Source organism: Pollachius pollachius (assembly GCF_949987615.1).
Source record: "Pollachius pollachius genome assembly, chromosome: 10".
In the NCBI taxonomy this organism is placed as follows: Eukaryota; Metazoa; Chordata; class Actinopteri; order Gadiformes; family Gadidae; genus Pollachius; species Pollachius pollachius.
In genome coordinates, this window is record NC_136943.1 from 9,109,055 (window position 1) to 9,127,637 (window position 18,583).

At 43.9% G+C, this 18,583-nt stretch overlaps 2 protein-coding genes across 2 annotated transcripts; one reads left to right on the forward strand and one right to left on the reverse strand.

Moving 5' to 3' along the window:
* Window positions 1-127: 127 nt before the first annotated feature.
* On the reverse strand, window positions 128-7,232 carry taf7 (TAF7 RNA polymerase II, TATA box binding protein (TBP)-associated factor). The gene is made up of 12 exons (XM_079744703.1): window positions 7,073-7,232; window positions 6,393-6,469; window positions 6,151-6,229; window positions 5,840-5,973; window positions 4,894-5,017; window positions 4,674-4,732; window positions 4,138-4,210; window positions 3,238-3,348; window positions 2,941-3,129; window positions 1,576-1,688; window positions 677-736; window positions 128-284 (listed from the first exon to the last, which is right to left on the reverse strand). Exons 1-12 carry the CDS (start codon window positions 7,107-7,109, stop codon window positions 240-242), a joined length of 1,101 nt encoding a protein of 366 aa, XP_079600829.1. The 5' UTR covers window positions 7,110-7,232; the 3' UTR covers window positions 128-239.
* Window positions 7,233-7,896: 664 nt separating this feature from the next.
* Window positions 7,897-18,324, forward strand: slc9a6a (solute carrier family 9 member A6a). The gene is made up of 16 exons (XM_079745000.1): window positions 7,897-8,291; window positions 8,661-8,860; window positions 9,497-9,574; window positions 9,711-9,787; window positions 9,919-10,031; window positions 10,401-10,506; window positions 10,848-10,989; window positions 11,322-11,427; window positions 11,646-11,734; window positions 11,909-12,022; window positions 12,535-12,646; window positions 13,105-13,258; window positions 13,621-13,651; window positions 13,773-13,855; window positions 14,298-14,403; window positions 14,969-18,324. Exons 1-16 carry the CDS (start codon window positions 8,003-8,005, stop codon window positions 15,254-15,256), a joined length of 2,088 nt encoding a protein of 695 aa, XP_079601126.1. The 5' UTR covers window positions 7,897-8,002; the 3' UTR covers window positions 15,257-18,324.
* The last annotated feature ends 259 nt before the right edge of the window (window positions 18,325-18,583 follow it).

Consider the following 18,583-nt stretch of genomic DNA (forward strand, 5'->3'; position numbering starts at 1 on the left):
CTTGGCAGCCACGCAACCATAGGGTATCAAAACAAATTACACTCTTCATTTTCAATCTATAACGAGAGTTTATTTGTGATCAACATCAAAGCATATTCTGCCCCACCCCCAAAAAAATACAATAAAGTGAATCAAAAAAATCTTATTTTAATGTTGACACATTATTTCGGTTGAGTAAAAAAAGGAAAGAAAGAGAAATCGTCTCCGGGCGAGGATGACGCGTGGCTGCCCCCTGGTGGTCATTTCTCAATGAGCGAGTCCAGCTGCTCCTGAAGCGAGGCCAGCTGTTGAAGCAGAACATGACAGGCTTGAGCGATGGATGGCAGCCCTCGGGTATAATCGGAGGCTAAGTGGAGGGTGATTAACATGTCTTCCCGTATTAATTAATTTCACTCATTCGTCAATACAAACACCACAACAAGACTCCCCCCACTCCCCCTTTGCCCCCCTGGCCTCCAGTGGAACATGGCTGTCACCACGGCAACCATAAATACCCTGGCTGGTCTGGGCGGGTCGTCGTTGGGAATGACAATAGAAAATGGGAATGTCATCTTGTAGAAAAAAACTAGGCCTGTCATCTTCAGAGGGCATAGGGACAGATAGCAAAGTAATCTCTCTAGGGAACAAAGCCTGTTATCTCCTTCACAGAATAGGGCTTCCACCACAAGCTTCTCACCTGCTCCATCTCTCGCTCTTCCTGCTGGACGATCTCGTTCAAACAAGCTTGGAAGCGGTTCTGCAGAGAGAGAGAGAGAGAGAGAGAGACAGAGAGAGAGAGAGAGAGAGAGACAGAGAGAGACAGAGAGAGAGAGAGAGACAGAGAGAGAGAGAGAGAGAGAGAGAGACAGAGAGAGAGAGAGAGAGACAGAGAGAGAGAGAGAGAGAGAGAGAGAAACAGATTTCATGGCGGTGGCTTTAAATGTCCCCGTGCCCGGGCGACTCATTGTCCCCATCTGTCGTCTGACAGATCATCATTGGGACCGCCAGTCAGAGGCTGCTGACCTTTTCCCTGTGTCTGCGATAATGACTGAAGATAGGGCAGACAGCGTGGCGAGGCGACACACACACACACACACACACACACACACACACACACACACACACACAGGGCCAACCGGTCGTATAATAATACAATACTAGTACAAAAAGGGGCCATGTCAACTTGTGTTTCGAAAAGTTTGTGGAATTTCCCCCGAAAGAACGCTTGCTGGCAGCAGCATGAGTAATATTCATGGTTGAAACGTTATTTTTATATCCTCAGACGAGCACCGTCTCTGACATGTTTTCCTGATTTACATACGACGTGAGGTTCCAAATCGTGGCATTTCTATTTTTTTTTTTTCAAATGCGTTGCCTTAAGGCTCCTATGTGAGGCTGTATGTGGGCCTGTTTTGCACTAACGCTCATGGGACTCTAGAAACCTTTACTTATTTATGACACTAATTAGACATGTAAGAGAATATATATAGCCCGTGTGTGTGTGTGTGTGTGTGTGTGTGTGTGTGTGTGTGTGTGTGTGTGTGTGTGTGTGTGTGTGTGTGTGTGTGTGTGTGTGTGTGTGTGTGTGTGTGTCACCTTGAGGGCCTGGTTCTCCACCTTCATGATGAGCTCCTCCTGCTGTTTCCTGCGGGCGCGGGTCTCCTGGAGCTTGGACTTGACGCTGTTGATCTGCACCTGGTACTCCATCACTGCAGGGACACATCAGTTTTACCTTATAACCCTGTTATTAACATGTTGGGCATAATAACCAGACACATGGATCAGGCCGATGTGAACAACATTTAATATTATAAACATTTTGGGCCAGATACCTCAATCCGAATGAATGCATTTCTGTACTTATAGGTATCATCTGATCCCATACTACACCTAGTCTCACTAGGTGGACACATTGGCCAGGTCTATTGTATCACAAACTAAAAGGTAATGTAAGTCAAGAGCTATTATTTGAGTGTCACTTGATTGAAATGGCAAAGCCATCCGTCAGCTGTTAGTGAATCATCAGGCTGTGAGAATATCCGAGCCTGCCTCTGTATGCACAATTTGAGACAGACCACACCGGTCATCTCTGACAGATGGGTCTCCCTTCCCCGATGGCTTCGGGGAATCCGTCTTGCCTGCCAGGTTTGTGAAATGTACATATGAAAATAACCTGCTAAACATTTTTCAGGGAGAAAATCTTTCTTTTCAGAGAACGGGAGCAGAGAAGCATAGAAGAAAATAAAACTCATGCAGGCAGTGCTCAGGCCACTTATTATAAGGCAGGCAGGGAGGGAGGGAATGAGATAAATATGCGTGGCCAGAGCTGTGCCTATTAGCAAAGGAGCACTGCTGGGCTTGAGGAGCTGGGGATATCCGGTAGGTAGCCTTGGTGAGTGACAGGAGGGCCCAGGTATCGTTGTGAGTAGGGAGGCATGGAGCTGTCAGGACATACTGCCATCTGAGCAGCCAGCACATCAGCCAACGTCTGTCAGGCCAGTGGCGAGAAGGCACCAGGAGTGATGATAGGTACGATATATGGGGTGCACCTGTGTGTGTTCCTGTGCGTAAATGAAAGAAAGTGTCAGTGGCGTGCGTGTGCCGTGTGTGTGTTTGTGTTAAAAAAAGTGCCATGGAAGCATGTGTGTGTGTGTGCTTTTGTGTAACCTAGAAAACTCAGCTCTGATTTCAAGCACCGGTCTCCACATATTTTCCCCCTGCTCTCTGTTTTGACACGCGTCTCCAGGTTTGATTTAATGTGACTTTGGACCGTCTCCCACTGTCTCTCTGTATTTGTTCCAAGATCGCCTGGCCGGGTTCTTCATATCAGAGAGCGAGGTAGAGCGAGAGAGATAGAGGGGGGGGAAAGCGAGAGCAGTAGTAACACGACAGGGCTGCACCTGAGCACCGAGACCTCCCCCGGGGACCCCGTGTGGCAGCCCCGGACTTCGCTTCACTCACCGATCTGGTTGTTCCTGTCGGCCTCATGCTGCGCCGAGTCCGACTCGTCCAGCTTGTCCTGGAGCTGTCGCACCAGGTCGTCCTCCGTGTCCATGATGTTCAGGTCCTCGTCTCGCTCCCCTTCATCCTCCTCCTCCTCGCTGCTGCTGCTGATGTCATTGAAGATCTTCCGCAGCTCGTCCTGTTGGGCTGGACGGACAAAACGCATCAAAACGAGTCAGTGTTTTGTTTCGTGCCTTGTCGGAAAGAGGCCTCAGCAGGAAGAGGCGTTGTCTTGGGAGACTTTGGAGACCCTACCGGTGGAGCCGTGTCCCTTGTGCACCGAGGTACCCGGCGAGGAGTCCAGGTTGGCCAGGGAGCAGTGCTGGTCGGGCTCTTTGGTCTCATCCTCGGCAATCAGCTCCCATCCTGATCCGCAGCGGTTAAGGGCCAAGGGCTCAGTGCTAGTGTGCTCTAATTAAGAGCCCTTATCCTCTTGTCCTCCGAACCGTACAGCTGTCCCAGGCAATCTACTTCATCCAGACGTTTAATCAGGGTGACGCATATCGCGGCTTCCTCTCCCACGCGTTCCTCTTTAATGATTATCGGGAACCTGGCTTTATATGCCCAACTAAGGCAGTGATAAGGCCCGGTCCATCTCAATTAGCACACAGCGAGCGCTCATGAGAAGCGGCCCTGCCCCAGTGCCCCGCCCTGGCCTCTGTTCTGTCAGGCAAATTTAGAGCATAATTTCAGTGCTAATGACTTTTTCTGCTAAGTGTGTACATCACTCAAGTTGAGAAATGACACAGAGCGAAGCCAGGTGAAACCGAGCCCTGCAGAGGCCCTCAGCGAGGCAAACACACCATATTTTTGGTTGACAGCAGCGTATGTGGTCTCAGAGTCTACTCAATTCATTTCCATGATTGCCGCTCGACTACATTGGGAAGCTCCATCAAAAAGCAAAGAGGCACACATTGATGCAATGCGGCATGGAGCACCTATATGCACTGAAAGGACATTTATGAAACTAGAGATAGATTGGATTACAACACAGTCGTATACCAAAATCAAATACAAATCAATGAAAATGTAAGAACATACACTCAAGTTCAAATTTCACTCCTTTGCTTTTGAGGACATTCCCGCATCCTGTTCCATCATTTTTTTTTTCCTACTGACGAACCGGAGCCAATGAGGAGGCCATAGAAAGGATACGCACGCTGACCGCCTCTGCATCTGTGCTCAGCAGCCTCTTCACCTCTTTCTCCACATCAGGAGACTCGATGTACTGGAGAGAGCATGATGAGGTTACACACACACACACACACACACAGCTCTCAGCATCACACACGTGCACGCAAACACATATATACACAAGGCGCTGCCAGATGGCTGTGCGCCAGCGCGCACATTAGCGGTTACAAAAGGAGGGGAGTTGGCCGATCAATAGTCCTCAGCGCTGCACCTTTTGGGTGAGATTTACTAACAAGACAAAGTACCGTGGAAGCCCAGTGTTTGATCAAACACTGGTGAAATTGCTTTTCTGCATGCCTTTGGGGCGCAACAAGATGGAGAGGCATTATTTATATGTAAATTTTAGTTCTTATTTTCAGTGCTTGTTTTCTGAAATGCTAATTCCTTCTTGGAAAGTCCACAAGGAAACGGGATGCTGATCAGAGGGCTAAAAGAGCGAAATGGATGAGGATGAAGGGGAGAGGTAAGCTCAGGGGAAATACGGAAGATGTCAGTACCTTCTTCTTTGCCGTCTTCCTGAATCTCCTCTTGCGTGTGTTCTTCAGCGGTAGGGTGACTGGAGAGCAACATAGGGCAGGGTGACGGGATTAAAAGGCTGGCACAGTGCAACCTTAAGTTCCTGGAACACTGACGCTTCAAAGTTTAACACAATTAAAAAGGCACACAAGGGGCAATATTCAGCCAAATGTGTGTGCGCGTGTGTGTGTGTGTACTCACTGCCGTGGTTACAGACAAACTTCTTGTCCTTGTCCTTGTCCTTCTTCTTACTCTTGGGATCGGCGGTTCCAGTGGGCTCCTCCAGAGGAGGGTAGAGGTCCCCATCTAGTGTGCACACCAGCATCTAACACATGGGGGGGGAGTAGGGGCTCAGGGCGCGGTACTGACCAATACAGGGTTCCATTGTCATACTTAAAAGCTTTGAGATTCCTTGATAGGTAACACATAGTACTTTTTGTTCTTTTTATTTTTAATTATTTCATCTATTATGCACCGTAATGCCAGCCTTCTCTCTTCCAGTTCAAAGCATACACTTCACAATAATAGCACCCAAACATGACCGATTCTCAAGACGTAAATAACTATTTAAACTAGCAATTTTTTATAATGACTTTTATAAACCCAGCATAAATTTTCATTCAGTGGGACTTTAGCACTATTGACTTAAATCGAGGATATAATTGTTATTCTTTTAAAATCCTTCTGCAAGATATTTTCGCTTCCGGGGCAGGAATATTTTTTCTGTGTTGCTGTCGTTTTTCTACTGACCGATACAGTGTTCCATTGTCATACTTAAAAGCTTTGAGAGTCCTTGGTAGGTAGTACATAGTATTTTTTGTTCTTTCTATTTTTAATTATTTCATCTATGTAGCTGCCGAGTTTGGCTTATCCAAAATGTTCCTGTTTATAGAAATGTAATTAATAGATAAATTGTTTTATCCCACTCTCCAAACTAAAGCAATTTTTGTTTTCCATCAAACAAACTGACATTGTCTTTAGGATAAAATAGCTTCTGATTTGAACAAAGGTAAATATTTTATCCAAAGGAACAAATAGTAATACAATACTTAGTCATTCAAGAGCAGGGACAAATTGGGTAAAGTTGGAAACATTATCCCATCCCTTCCCCTTTGTTTGTTTAAATTACAGCATTGTATGTCCCCACCTGACAGACATCCGCTGTCTTATAAAACGTCTTCTTGTCCACAGTTTTCAGAGACTCCAGGATGCAGGGCAGATCAACCAGCTTGCAGGCCAACGGGACGCGATCTACTCGCACAATACCATGGCGACCATCCGCTATTCCAGGAAAACAGAGACATTTTATATGTAGCAGGTTTTCAATGTGTTTATGTTTATAGAAAGCAATTATATTTAAGACATAACATATTCAAATGGATTGCCAGTTAAAAGCATTAGCAGTTTTTCACAAATAGTATTTTATGTTCTGTTATTACAATTAGTAAAATGACTTACGGTGAAGCTCAACGGTAAGTCTATCCTTCATGTTCATACTGCTTGATTGGGCAATCCTTCTGACAGTGGAGGCATATTCCTTCAAATAAAAAATAATTTGCAAAGAATTACCTTCCAGGCAATGATGTAGTGAAGACGTTTTTAAAGAAAGATTATTGGTTTGATTCATTCTCATGCAATTTCAATCTGTATTGCCCCTTGTTGCACCACATTCACTTCCAGAGCAATAAGTTATTTCCTACCGAGGGCAACCTGAGTACAAACTGACTCTCCAATTCGTGGGGAGCATCTTCTTTGCTCTTTGAGCCAACTTTTCCAACTGAAATCAGAAAGGGTCTATATTAATGGCGATCAAATGTATTCATTAAGCAAACGTAGCTGACTCCCATAGTGTGAGTGGAATGGATTTGGTCAACAAATAATATACCAGACTTTCAGTCTGTTATGTGTTTACTAAAACAATTCAAACTTAGATCGGTAACTGATGCGTTTTTTTAACCATTACTAGCTTCTATTGTATACAAATAAAATGGCCATAATAGATATAGTTCAACATTTTTGTTTACAAACCAGGTCTCGTTATGAACTAATCGCTACAGTGTCGTGTTTTTACCAGAGAAAATCCACTTAACGAGTCCATCAAATAATGATATCAGACTTATATCATTATCCTATGATATGGAGATAATATTGTGAATATTCATTAACCTTTTAAAATAATTTAATGCAAAACAAAGATTAAACGATGTAGCATAATATAATTCAAAATCAACTATTCCAGTTTTAGATGTATACATGTAGGGAGCTGTTGTTACACTAAGTATTATTGTCTGTGTTTATGGTACAATAATAACATTGCGGTGCTACAAAATGAGAAGCTAACGTTAGCATGCTCAGTCTTATACAGGAAAATCAATTTTACCTTTAATTTTCGATGTCGTTTTCTTTTTTGATTCCATGCTATAGCTGAATTTAGGATTTACACCTTAAACCGTAATCGGAAGAGTAAAAGATAAAACAGACATCTATGAGAGAAACAGTCTCTTTACGTTTGGCGAACACTGCTTGAATGATAGCTACGTAGTCTCTCTTTGCTAAGTTCGAGTAGAGACGGACATTCAACCAATATACATTTGCAGGCGTTTTATGTCTCTTTCGCATGGCTATTTTGAATAAAATAGCAATTGTATATTTTCCTCAAATGTATATGTTCTTGCTTTTGGACGCTATTTCAGTTCATAGTTTAGTATTTACGAAGTGGATTTATCTGGAAAGTCTTCATTTTCCGGGACACATGAAACATTGAACACATCACTAGAGCCAGTGTGGTGTGGTGCGACATTGTCAACATTGCGCCATAGGCATAAACGTTTTACATTTCAACATTATAGTGTAGTTTTCGTTTTAGTTTTAATATTTAAAGCGCGTCTTTTTCCAGGTTTACCGAGTTTTCTTATCAAATAGAATAAAAACAACAGTTATAAAATCGTTATGCACCGTAATGCCAGCCTTCTCTCTTCCAGTTCAAAGCATACACTTCACAATAATAGCACCCAAACATGACCGATTCTCAAGACGTAAATAACTATTTAAACTAGCAATTTTCTATAATGACTTTTATAAACCCAGCATAAATTTTCATTCAGTGGGACTTTAGCACTATTGACTTAAATCGAGGATATAATTATTATTCTTTTAAAATCCTTCTGCAAGATATTTTCGCTTCCGGGGCAGGAATATTTTTTCTGTGTTGCTGTCGTTTTTCTGCTGTCCACATTTCAGGTTGCAGTAAAATAGTCACGTTTGGATTTTCGATGCCGACAGTGCGACATTTGACGGCTGAATCACAATAATGGGATATACATTGACTGTCAGCAGAGCCAGGCGAGCAACAAGGACATTGTGGCTGTTGTTGCTTGTCAGCCTGTCTATATGCATATGTGTTTGCAGAGCATCATCTCAAGAGGACAGTGCCATGGAGAACATCGTAACAGAGAAGAAGGTGGAAGAAAGCCACAGGCAGGATAGTGTAGATTTGCTCATCTTCATCATGCTTCTCACCCTTACTATTTTAACTATTTGGCTATTCAAGCACCGACGATTCCGATTCTTACACGAGACAGGACTGGCGATGATCTATGGTGAGGAAGTCCGTCTGCACTGGGGATGTAATGGGTGGCATGATTCTCAGAATAAAAAAAAGGAAATAATAATCAGTTTTACGGTGCATTGTATACATGGCTTATTGAAATATAAACATTCGATTCTATAATGGTTGAGTTCAATATTTGTCAAATTGTAAATAAAGCGAAATTATAGGTATATATGTATTATTTAAACCTGACAGAACTATTTCACTTGACAATTCACACAATTCCCCCCTTTTCACTGTAAAATCCCAGTTGGAGAAGGTTTGTGTGATATATACAGCCTTATATGTAAATGTTTTGACAATTTTGTGTGTGTGTGTGTGTGTGTGTGTGTGTGTGTGTGTGTGTGTGTTTGTATAGGTGTACTGGTTGGTGTGGTGCTGCGCTATGCCATCCATGTTCCCCGTGACACCAGCACTACCACCCTGAACTGCCATGTTAATGCCAGCCCTGCCACCCTCCTTGTGAACATCAGTGGCAAATTCTACGAGTACACTCGGAACGGAGAGATCGGTGCCTACGGAGTGGATGATGTGCAGGATAACGAGATGCTGAGAAAGGTAAACGTTGAAGTGCATGTTGCGAGTGTGTGTTTTTGATGTGCTGGCGTTTTAGTTTTGCCAACTGCCCTTGCGCTGTAGGTTCATTGTTGTCAGTTAGAACTAAGAGGTCGTCTGTGAATGAATATTATAAAAAAATTATGGCTGTTCATAGTCATTCGGGTACAGATTCACTAAATGTCTTTAGGCTTTTGACTGCAGGCTAGCCCAGATTATTCTGAAACATTTATAAATACATTCCAATACAAAATTGCTCAGTGCCCCGAGTTTCAACAGAAACAAGATTAGGATTAGTAAGGTTGATACACTTGAGTAATACTAAATTGGTTTCACCGAATATCTATTACCCTTTTGTGAGTAGATTTATCCCCCTTATGAATTAATTGAACCTTTTGAAATCATTTTTGGTTGTCTGGCTCAGCAGCCCCATCATTCTGACCTACATTTCTTTATTAAATTACGGTGGCATGGAAGCCGCAATATGTTGCGGCTAATGTATCATTTACCGTTGCAGAGTGGCTGAGTTGCAAAAGAGATGTGTAAATGTTTTCATTAATAAAATATTTGTCATAATTTCTCAATAGTTGATTTTGATTACTGTATGTTTACTTGCTGCTATTTGTCTATGGGTAACAGGTAACCTTTGACCCGGAAGTTTTCTTCAACATCCTATTACCTCCGATCATCTTCCACGCTGGCTACAGCCTCAAAAGGGTACAGAAGGCACACTCAACTCCAAACATAAGAAGCTTCAGATCAGACATGTGCTATTTTTAGCATCAATACAATTTCCTTATTCCTATTGCATTGTATATTTAAAATGCGTTCATATTTTGTTGATGCCTTTCAGAGACATTTCTTTCTAAACATGGGATCCATCCTGGCCTATGCCTTCATGGGAACATTGGTTTCCTGTTTTGTCATTGGGTAAGAAGTACCTCCGCTAACCAGTTCTCGACAATTGCAATGAAATCAAGCCCATGTGTACCATGATTCATGAGGTCGCAATGTCCTCTGGAGTGTTGAGGAGAGTTTTATTATTGCTTTGTGCTCCACAGACTCCTGATGTACGGCTTAGTGACTCTAATGAAGCATGTGGGACACCATGGTGGTGACTTTTTCTTCACGGACTGCCTCTTCTTCGGGGCCATCATCTCAGCCACAGACCCTGGTGTGTGGCTGTACAGTTGCAAGCACTCCCGTTCATTTTCAAAGTGTGCCAGCTCTTTGGTTGAAATGCACAAACATAGTCGTTAGTTACCTAGCCTTACTTTATTACAGAATTGTAGAAGTTAAATCTGAGATGATCGGCACCAACCATAGATAGTGGGTGATCATAATTGAAAACGGCTAGTAAGGGAGGGAGGCGGATAGTCTAGTTACAAGGGAGAAGTGTGCTGTTATTATTTATTTAAATAACAGGAAACACTGCCGTTGTTTATTCCTTACTCGACTTGATTTGTAGAAAAACAACAGATTTGCACTAGTTGAGAACTAAAACACATGCAAATGTTCTGATGTGTTTTCGTTTGTGTTCCAGTGACTGTCCTGGCGATATTCAATGAGCTGCAGGTGGATGTAGATCTCTACGCCCTGCTGTTCGGGGAAAGTGTCCTCAACGACGCTGTGGCGGTGGTCCTGTCTTCGTAAGTCCTCGGCCCAATGCTATTGCTGTCCAGTGCAGTTAATCGGAGAGGCTAGTTGCACTGGGGAGAGTGCAAGGTATCGACCATAAACAAATCCAATATCGGTGTTCCGTTGCCATCGCGGACTGACACTGCAGCAGAGTAGCTCTGCAGCAGACTTTTTGTTTGCTTTGTTTTGTTTAAAAGGAAGTTACCAAAGGAAGTATAAAGTTGGAGTGTTTGAAAAGACTGTACAATCTAGGATGATCCGTCCACAGGAATCCATTTTATGCTATTTTAACATACACTGCAGTGTTCTCATTGATGCTGTGTCATTGCGTGGTCTTGTGACATTGCAACAGGTCCATCGTGGCCTATCAGCCCCAGGGGGATAACAGCCACACCTTTGAAGTCATGGCCGTGCTCAAGTCGCTGGGCGTCTTCCTCGGGGTCTTCAGTGGTTCTTTTGCCCTGGGGGTGGCTACTGGCGTGATGACAGCTCTTATATCCTTCCTGTTCAAATGTACTTCTAAACCGCTCCAGTTCATGTGTGACTTTGTTGTTTTCCTGCTCTAGACTTGTTGTTATTGCACACTTCGAGAACTGTCAAGTTAATGTTTGTTAAGATATGCATATTTTGAAACATCCGACTTAATTACAGTACACAGACTTACACTATATTATATTGACTTATTAGTCCATGTGTACTCTGTGTATTTGCCGTTCCAGTTCTCCCACATTACTATTGAAACTGCATTTCTCTGTGAGGATTTGATGTAAACAGTCCATTTAGAAACCAAACACTACTGCTTGACTCCTTGACTGTCACTCGTCACGTGACCAAATTCACCAAGCTGAGGGACTTTCAGCTGCTGGAGACGGCTCTGTTCTTCCTCATGTCTTGGAGCACATTCCTTCTGGCAGAGGCCTGTGGCTTCACAGGTAACACACACACATACACACTGACAAACTGCAAAACAATTCGTATTTAGGACCTTGTTTCCTTAACATGGGACCTTTCTCCCTACATGGCCTACTCTACTAACATGCACATGTAAGAACTTTGATCATATAGGTACAGCTGATCCAAAAGAAAAGATCCATTCATTGCACTACTGTTCTTTAAGTGTGTGTAACGTCTCTTCCGGACCATGTTCTAGGTGTTGTAGCGGTGCTGTTTTGTGGAATTACCCAGGCCCACTACACCTACAACAATCTGTCCCCAGAGTCCCAGATCAGAACCAAACAGGTACGATCACAACAGCCCCAAGAATAAAAGGCCCCTGTTAGTGAAATCTTTTGAACAGCCAAGAAGTGCTCACTCTGTTTGTTTTAAGCATGTGTAAAACGAGGATTGAGAACACGACGGCTGCAGGGAATGCCGTGTTGTGATGTTTGCTCGTTTTGTTTGTCGTCTCAAAAGTTGTTTGAGCTGCTGAATTTCCTGGCAGAGAATTTCATTTTCTCCTACATGGGCCTGACGCTGTTCACCTTCCAGAACCACGTGTTCAACCCCATGTTCATCATCGGAGCTTTCGTATCCTTCCGTTGTCGGTTCACCTGCTAACGCACTGTTTACTCTGGCCTATAGGGCTTGCACATCACTATGAACACCGCAATTTTGGAGGCATAGAACCATCGCAATGTTAGTTATTATGTTAATAGTAATGGCTTTTGGTCATTGTTTAGTAATTAATTGTTAAAAGATTTGCCATTATGGGGAGACATTGTTCTGTTTGAAACTGCCTCAAAGTTTCTCATGCGAGACAAGGTCAAACAAAGTCTTTATCCTAGGTTACAGTTTATAAATGTCGATTTAGGATTTTGCAGACCTGAAACTCTTGAGTCTTCAATATGGCGGAGTATCGCCAGCAGAAAATGCCGTAATGCATTAGGCCTATTAACGGTATTCCCATTACAGCAAACTGATATTCAGACATTGTTTGCATTTGCTAACAAACATTAAAGCAGACCCAGAGGTCTGAGTGTAGCGTATTGCATACAAACGGCTCATTCATCGATTGCTACCCTTGACCACAGTGATCCCAGGTGGCTGTATTCATCGGCAGGGCTTGCAACATCTACCCCCTCTCCTTCCTCCTCAACCTGGGCCGTCGCAACAAGATCCGCTCCAACTTCCAGCACATGATGATGTTTTCTGGTCAGTGTTCTTTCAGATGCGGCCATATAGGCCCCACCGTTTCTTACTCAATTTAGCAGGGTAGAGGGAAGCACTTGGGGGGAGGTGGGGGGAGAGAAGGCTGTAGTCATGGAAACAAGTCACTTGTGCCCTTGGCATCTCTGGCGTCTGTTGTCTGGCTTTGTTGGACTGTTTCCTCAGTTACACAATGTTATCTTACAACAGATAAAGTGAACAAACAAGCTTGTGTTACCTAAAGGCCATTGTTGTCACTGTTTCTACTCCGATAGACGCACACTTTGTACATAATCTACATTATCCAATCTCATACCTGAATTAAAGCTACCTACCTAAACATATAGTTATAACTATTTCAACTTGGCCATCCTTCGGGCAACGTTTTTATTGAAAAAGTTAAATAAATGTCCCCCCAAAAAGTTGATGTATGTCTACACGTTGTGCTTGGTGTGATCCCGCAGGACTGCGCGGGGCGATGACCTTTGCCCTGTCCATCAGGGACACGGCCACCTACGCTCGCCGGATGATGTTCTCCACCACGCTGCTGGTGGTCTTCTTCACCGTCTGGGTTTGCGGAGGAGGCACCACCCAGATGCTCTCCTGCCAGCGCATCCGGTACGTCTCTGGGCGTCACACAGACTGTTCATATTGAGTACAGTTTTGGGTTAACTACTGAGTACTACATGGCTTGGGTTGAGTCTAGTTTGAATAATAGTAATAGAGAAGTAAGCTCATTTTATGGTCTGAGGTTTCAGGCAGCAGCGTGGCATGTTTCTGCTGAGCCGTCACTTGAGCATGTTAAGCCAGTTAAACCATCTTTCATTTATTATTCCAGTTGTCTAACCTGTACTTTGAACACTGTGAGCCAAGACTCGTAAGGAGAATGTTGGGTTAAGATCTCGCACTTGGTTGCCAGCTGTACTTGGTTTGTCACAGATTGTGTTGAATGACTTACTTTTCTGCAACTCTTTCCACAGAGTGGGGGTGGACGCCGATCAAGATAACCTGGTAAGCATAACACAACATTAGGGTTTGTTTATCTTTGTGACTTCCTGTTTTCAAGCAAATTTCAAACTAGTACACAAACTCATCATCATCAGTCTTGTTCTTTTCGTTTTTTTGGAAAAAGAGTGTAAATGAAGGTTCAGAGAGGAGAAGCACCAAACAGGAGAGTGCCTGGCTGTTTCGGATCTGGTACACCTTTGACCACAAGTATCCTTTGGCGGGACCACAGGAAAAGTGTTGACATTTACATTAACTTTGTATGAAGTTTACCTCCTTCAGATGCTTGTCATGATTTTCATCAGGCACCCATTCAAGCTGGTGGTTAGAAGAGTTAGCTTAACCATGCAATGGTATAAATGCTACATGTGTTTATCATATGGTTGAAGTTCACATTGGGAGACAACAGAGGGAGCCCCCGCCACTTTAGAACAATGACTTCAATATTTAGCTGCCTTAAGATGAACTAACCAGGTGAACCTTAACTAACTCTCCTTTTTCCTTTTCCTTTTAAAAACATGTAGTCAAACAAGCCTTCAAATGTTTCTGTCTGAAAAGTTCATCAAATCTAATGGCACTTATGTTTCATGCCATGTGTCTTCATTGTATCGTCCGGATATAATCCTTGACTCTAGCCCCCCCCCCCCACCAGCTATCTGAAGCCCATCCTGACTCACAGCGGCCCACCTCTCACCGCCGTGATGCCCACCTGCTGTGGCCCCCTAGCCCACTGCCTCACCAGCCCCCAGGCCTATGAGGTCAGATGCTTGTTTTTTGGCCACCGTTTTCGATCCTCTGCCTGAGTTGCTGTGATGAATTTTAGTTGTTGAGGAGCAGACATTTTGGGAGCCCCAGCCCCTAGTTTCTGTCAGGATTTTAGTTATTGAAAAGCATACATTGTGTCGATCTCTGAACCTAGTTCCTGTGAAGAATTGTAGTTGTTGAAAAGCAGACCTTGTAGGAATCGCTGACCCTAGTTGTTGTGAGGAATCTTTGTTGTTGACAAGCAGACGTTTTGGAATTGTCAGCTCCTACGACAATATTAAGTCGCGGCTATTTTTACATCAAAAAGCTGACATTTTGTATCATCAGCCGTAGTTGTTCTGACATTGAGATTTGTTGTTTGGTTGGGCTTGTACAGGTTTTTATTCAACAGTCGATATTTTGGGTATCACTGTACCGGTGTTTCAAATACTCTGAACTTCACAACGTCAAGGCTGTGCAAACTAACCGCGGAAAAAGGCCTTTTTAAGCGATATCGATTTTTGATCCGCGTCCAGGAATCCAAACCATCCACATCTTATTCCTCCCTCTCCCTCACAGAACGAGTGCCAGCTGCAGGACGACGACTCTGATCTCATCCTGACGGACGGCGACATCAGCCTGACCTACGGCGACGTCACCATCAGCACCGACGCCACCGGCGCCTACACCACCAGCGGCGGGCCGGCCGGCCTCCCCAGTGGCACAGCCAACGCCTCCTTCAGTGAGGAGCTGGACCGCGAGCTGACGTGCGGCGACCAGGAGCTGGTGATGCGGGGCACGCGTCTGGTGCTCCCCATGGACGACTCTGAGCCCCCCTTCACAGACCACCACCGCCCACGGATCTGAACCCATCCCCCCCATCTCTGTGTCACGCCCCCCCCCCCTCGCGCTCCAGTGGAGCCGGGAGCCGGTGGACTTCTCAAACTTCTTCTTCTTTCTTAAAACTTCTCGCACCTTTTGCATTTCTAACTCTCTACCGTTAATCACTCCTAAATCCGCTCATCCCTGCTTAAGGGTACTCCCCATCTCTACCTCATTCTCGTTCTGCTCCTTCTTCCCCCCTTGCCTGGGCGTCCGCCGTACCTGTGATGTATCTCTTTATTTATTAGTTAGTTAGTTTTGTTTTTTAAATATTCCATTCTTAAGTTTCGCTTTAAACGTGTGGCAATCACCTTACCAGTAACCAATGCACAGAGGTCCAACAGCATGCGTTTAGTCAAAGAAAATCGCCAGTTAATTTACATGTAATCGCAATTCCCCACTATAACTTTGATTATGCATGCAAAGGACGGTGGCTTGATTTGGACGTTTTCGGGAACTAGGGTTTGTTGATACGGCGACCAAATGTCGCTGCCCTCTCTCCATCGGTCCATTCGGACAGTGTATTCAGGGCCTTGCTGCGACCCAGTGGCTCCACCTGACTAACCCTACATTTGATTTACAATCAAGTGCCTGGTGGTTGTAGCTCTTTGCCTGGCCACCCCGTTCCTGGGTTTCCGAGGTGCCGGAATGTTTTTTTTGAATGGGCTGTTGGTGGATGGGCAGGTCCTGCAATTGTAGTTTTTTTGGGCGGGCGTTTCAAAATATCTGCTCTGTCTGTATGGTAGCATTGTACTCCATGGAGTTTTTCCGTCCGTGTTATGTGCTTGTACAATAGGCCACAATGTGACGCCACTGACTGAGCACAGAAGAGGCGGATCCCTCCCAGTGACCTTTGGCTGTGATTCAGAGAGGGATTTGACACCTTATTTTAGAAGCGGGGCCTGCTCCTGGGAGATTGGAGGTACTGTTGTTTTTGAGTGATGAGATCCAACTACAGTCCTAATAGTCAAGGCTAGAGACATTTATTTGTCCTGCATTTGGAACGTTTTTTTGGGGGGGAAAGGGAGGAGCTAAATGCGGATGACCTCCAGTGTTTTCTATCCTCTTTGCAACTTGGCTTCAGTACCATGTGCTAGTTAGAAAATGATCATACATGTAGCATTGTCTACATTTTATAATACAATCGTGCATTGCACTCTTGTGCTGGAGTCTATCCATTTTTTTTGTGTCCCTTTTTGAAACAAAGATTCCCTTCCTGAAACGTTGATCAATTTAATGTAGCTGAATATTTGGGCCGATTTCATTGGTAGTCCGACAAAATATTTGAGTTGGGAGAGAAATGCAGACTTATGGTTTTGATGTTTATCTATTTGAGTTCTACGCATCGTCATCCTCAACACAGGGCCGTTGGTATAGATGAGCATGCATGACAACGACTGCAGGCCCAAGCCAATGATTAACTCCACTGAATTCAGATGACTATTAGCACTGCGTTTCCCCTGGTTGGATTCTCTCTATTCTGATAGGTCAATAGCAGTTTAATACAATGAGGTGTTAGAGGATTGCATTCAACTGTATTGCACATAACGTATGGGTACCATTTCTTTGGACGTTGCCTACATTTAAATGAAAAGATTTGTGTAAATAAATACTTCAAATAATTCCTTTTATAGGTTGCGAGCGGCCAGATAGTGTAAAATCTCTATGTATGCAGTTGGTTGCTGCCGACTCCTTTCTCCCAGGTTGTTTGGTAGGGTCCAACAGGCAGGAAGTGTTGACGGGCTGTCGCCCTGGCAACACGGTGTTGATGTTGAGGAAAGCGGGCCGGCTGCCAGACACCGCTACAGGGGTGGTTTAGACTAAAAGCCGTAGCACTTCAGCCTGCGGGGAGATAAGAACAGTTGGCCCTTGGTGAGGATAGAGCTAAACGATAGCAGTGGGAGGGGTTGAGGAAGCAAGGAAATGGAAATGGAGGTTTGTCAGTGGATGGGAGGGGATGGGGGGGGTGAAAGGAAAGCTGGAGGGGATGGTGCTTTGCCTTTCACTGTTATCTTCTGCTGTGCAGGAATGTTCATGACTTCATTTTTTGTCCCTCCACATTGCATCGTGAAGGAATTTTTCATTTTTATGTGTTATTTTATGTTTTTTACTATGAATATTTTATTGTAAGGAAGGGGAGTGATGACGTTGACAGGCATGAGATTCAGACACTCCTTTGAGAACTTCTCTGTTGTTTTTTTGTTTTGTTTATTAGTTTTGTCGATTGTCTTGCTATGATGTGTCTTATCCGAATGCTGCTTATGAATTATTTTGCTTATGTTTTGGAAGGTGGTGGAACCCAAATAATGATTCATGTCAATCTGCTGTCCAAAACCTTTGTGATTTATCACTCTGTCAAAATATATATTTACATATTATTATAATATTTCCTAAAATGAAGGTCGAAGTGAGAATTTTAAGTAGAAGCATACTTCAATTTGCCATATTTATCATTAAACCGTTCAGGCAATTGTAATGAATTCAAGAAAAGAACAGAAGCGTATATTCCTGTTTGCCCATCCATGACCATTTCCAGAGCCTGACTCGCTCTCATTCACTCTCCATAAGTCTTACATTCTGCGGGGAAAAAATCAAAAGAAAAATTGAACGCCGCTATTTTTGGATGATCAACTGATACCATGTTTGCATAGGCCCATATAGGTCTACATACTTGCCTGTACTGCTCTGCCAGTATATGTTCTCTCCCTGTACCCTGAATGGTAACTAAACTTGTGATTGGCTTCAATCAATTGTGTCTGATGTAGCTGACTGAAGGGTCTTACCGTGCCCTGCGTATACACTGCAAAGTGTGTTTGTGAGAGCGAGCCAGAGAATCTTAATGTCTAAGGGATCTGTACTCACACTTAAGAGTGTGTGTGTATGTTGGAGAATTCTGTGTGCATAACTGAGAGAGAGCGAGAGAGGGCGAGAGAGAGAGAAAGACTATGTGCCATCTCTCTTCCTCGGTGATGCAGGTACAGTGATGAGTGTTTACATCATCTGTGTAACTATACCCTCACCTGTTCATGTGCGTGCAACGTCTAATAAACAGAACCCTGTGCTTTTGATTGAAACTTTCTTCTGTTTGTCTCTGCGGTGTCCCCGGTTACCTCACCTGGCATAAATGAGCCTCAGTCCCTGCAACTTTCCAGAGACATCCTGTCTCGGACTGCGTTGTCCATCGATGACGCAAACGGTTTAACTTTTAGATCATCAATCCATTGTCTTTCCCCTTTGTCTGAATTTATAGTGTTTCTCCCTCCGAGACAACTGTTCGTCTTACTCCTTTCTTTCCTTAGGAAAGGTACTTTC

Coding starts and splice junctions, on each gene's coding strand:
- taf7 (XM_079744703.1), bottom strand. CDS start 7,109: ATGGAATCAAAAAAGAAAACGACATCGAAAATTAAAG. Junction 4,211..4,673: donor GGAAGACGGCAAAGAAGAAG/GTACTGACATCT, acceptor TGCTCTCTCCAG/TACATCGAGTCTCCTGATGT. Junction 1,689..2,940: donor CGACAGGAACAACCAGATCG/GTGAGTGAAGCG, acceptor GTGTCCCTGCAG/TGATGGAGTACCAGGTGCAG.
- slc9a6a (XM_079745000.1), top strand. CDS start 8,003: ATGGGATATACATTGACTGTCAGCAGAGCCAGGCGAGCAACAAGGACA. Junction 10,032..10,400: donor CATCTCAGCCACAGACCCTG/GTGTGTGGCTGT, acceptor TTTGTGTTCCAG/TGACTGTCCTGGCGATATTC. Junction 13,856..14,297: donor TGGTACACCTTTGACCACAA/GTATCCTTTGGC, acceptor CCCCCCCACCAG/CTATCTGAAGCCCATCCTGA.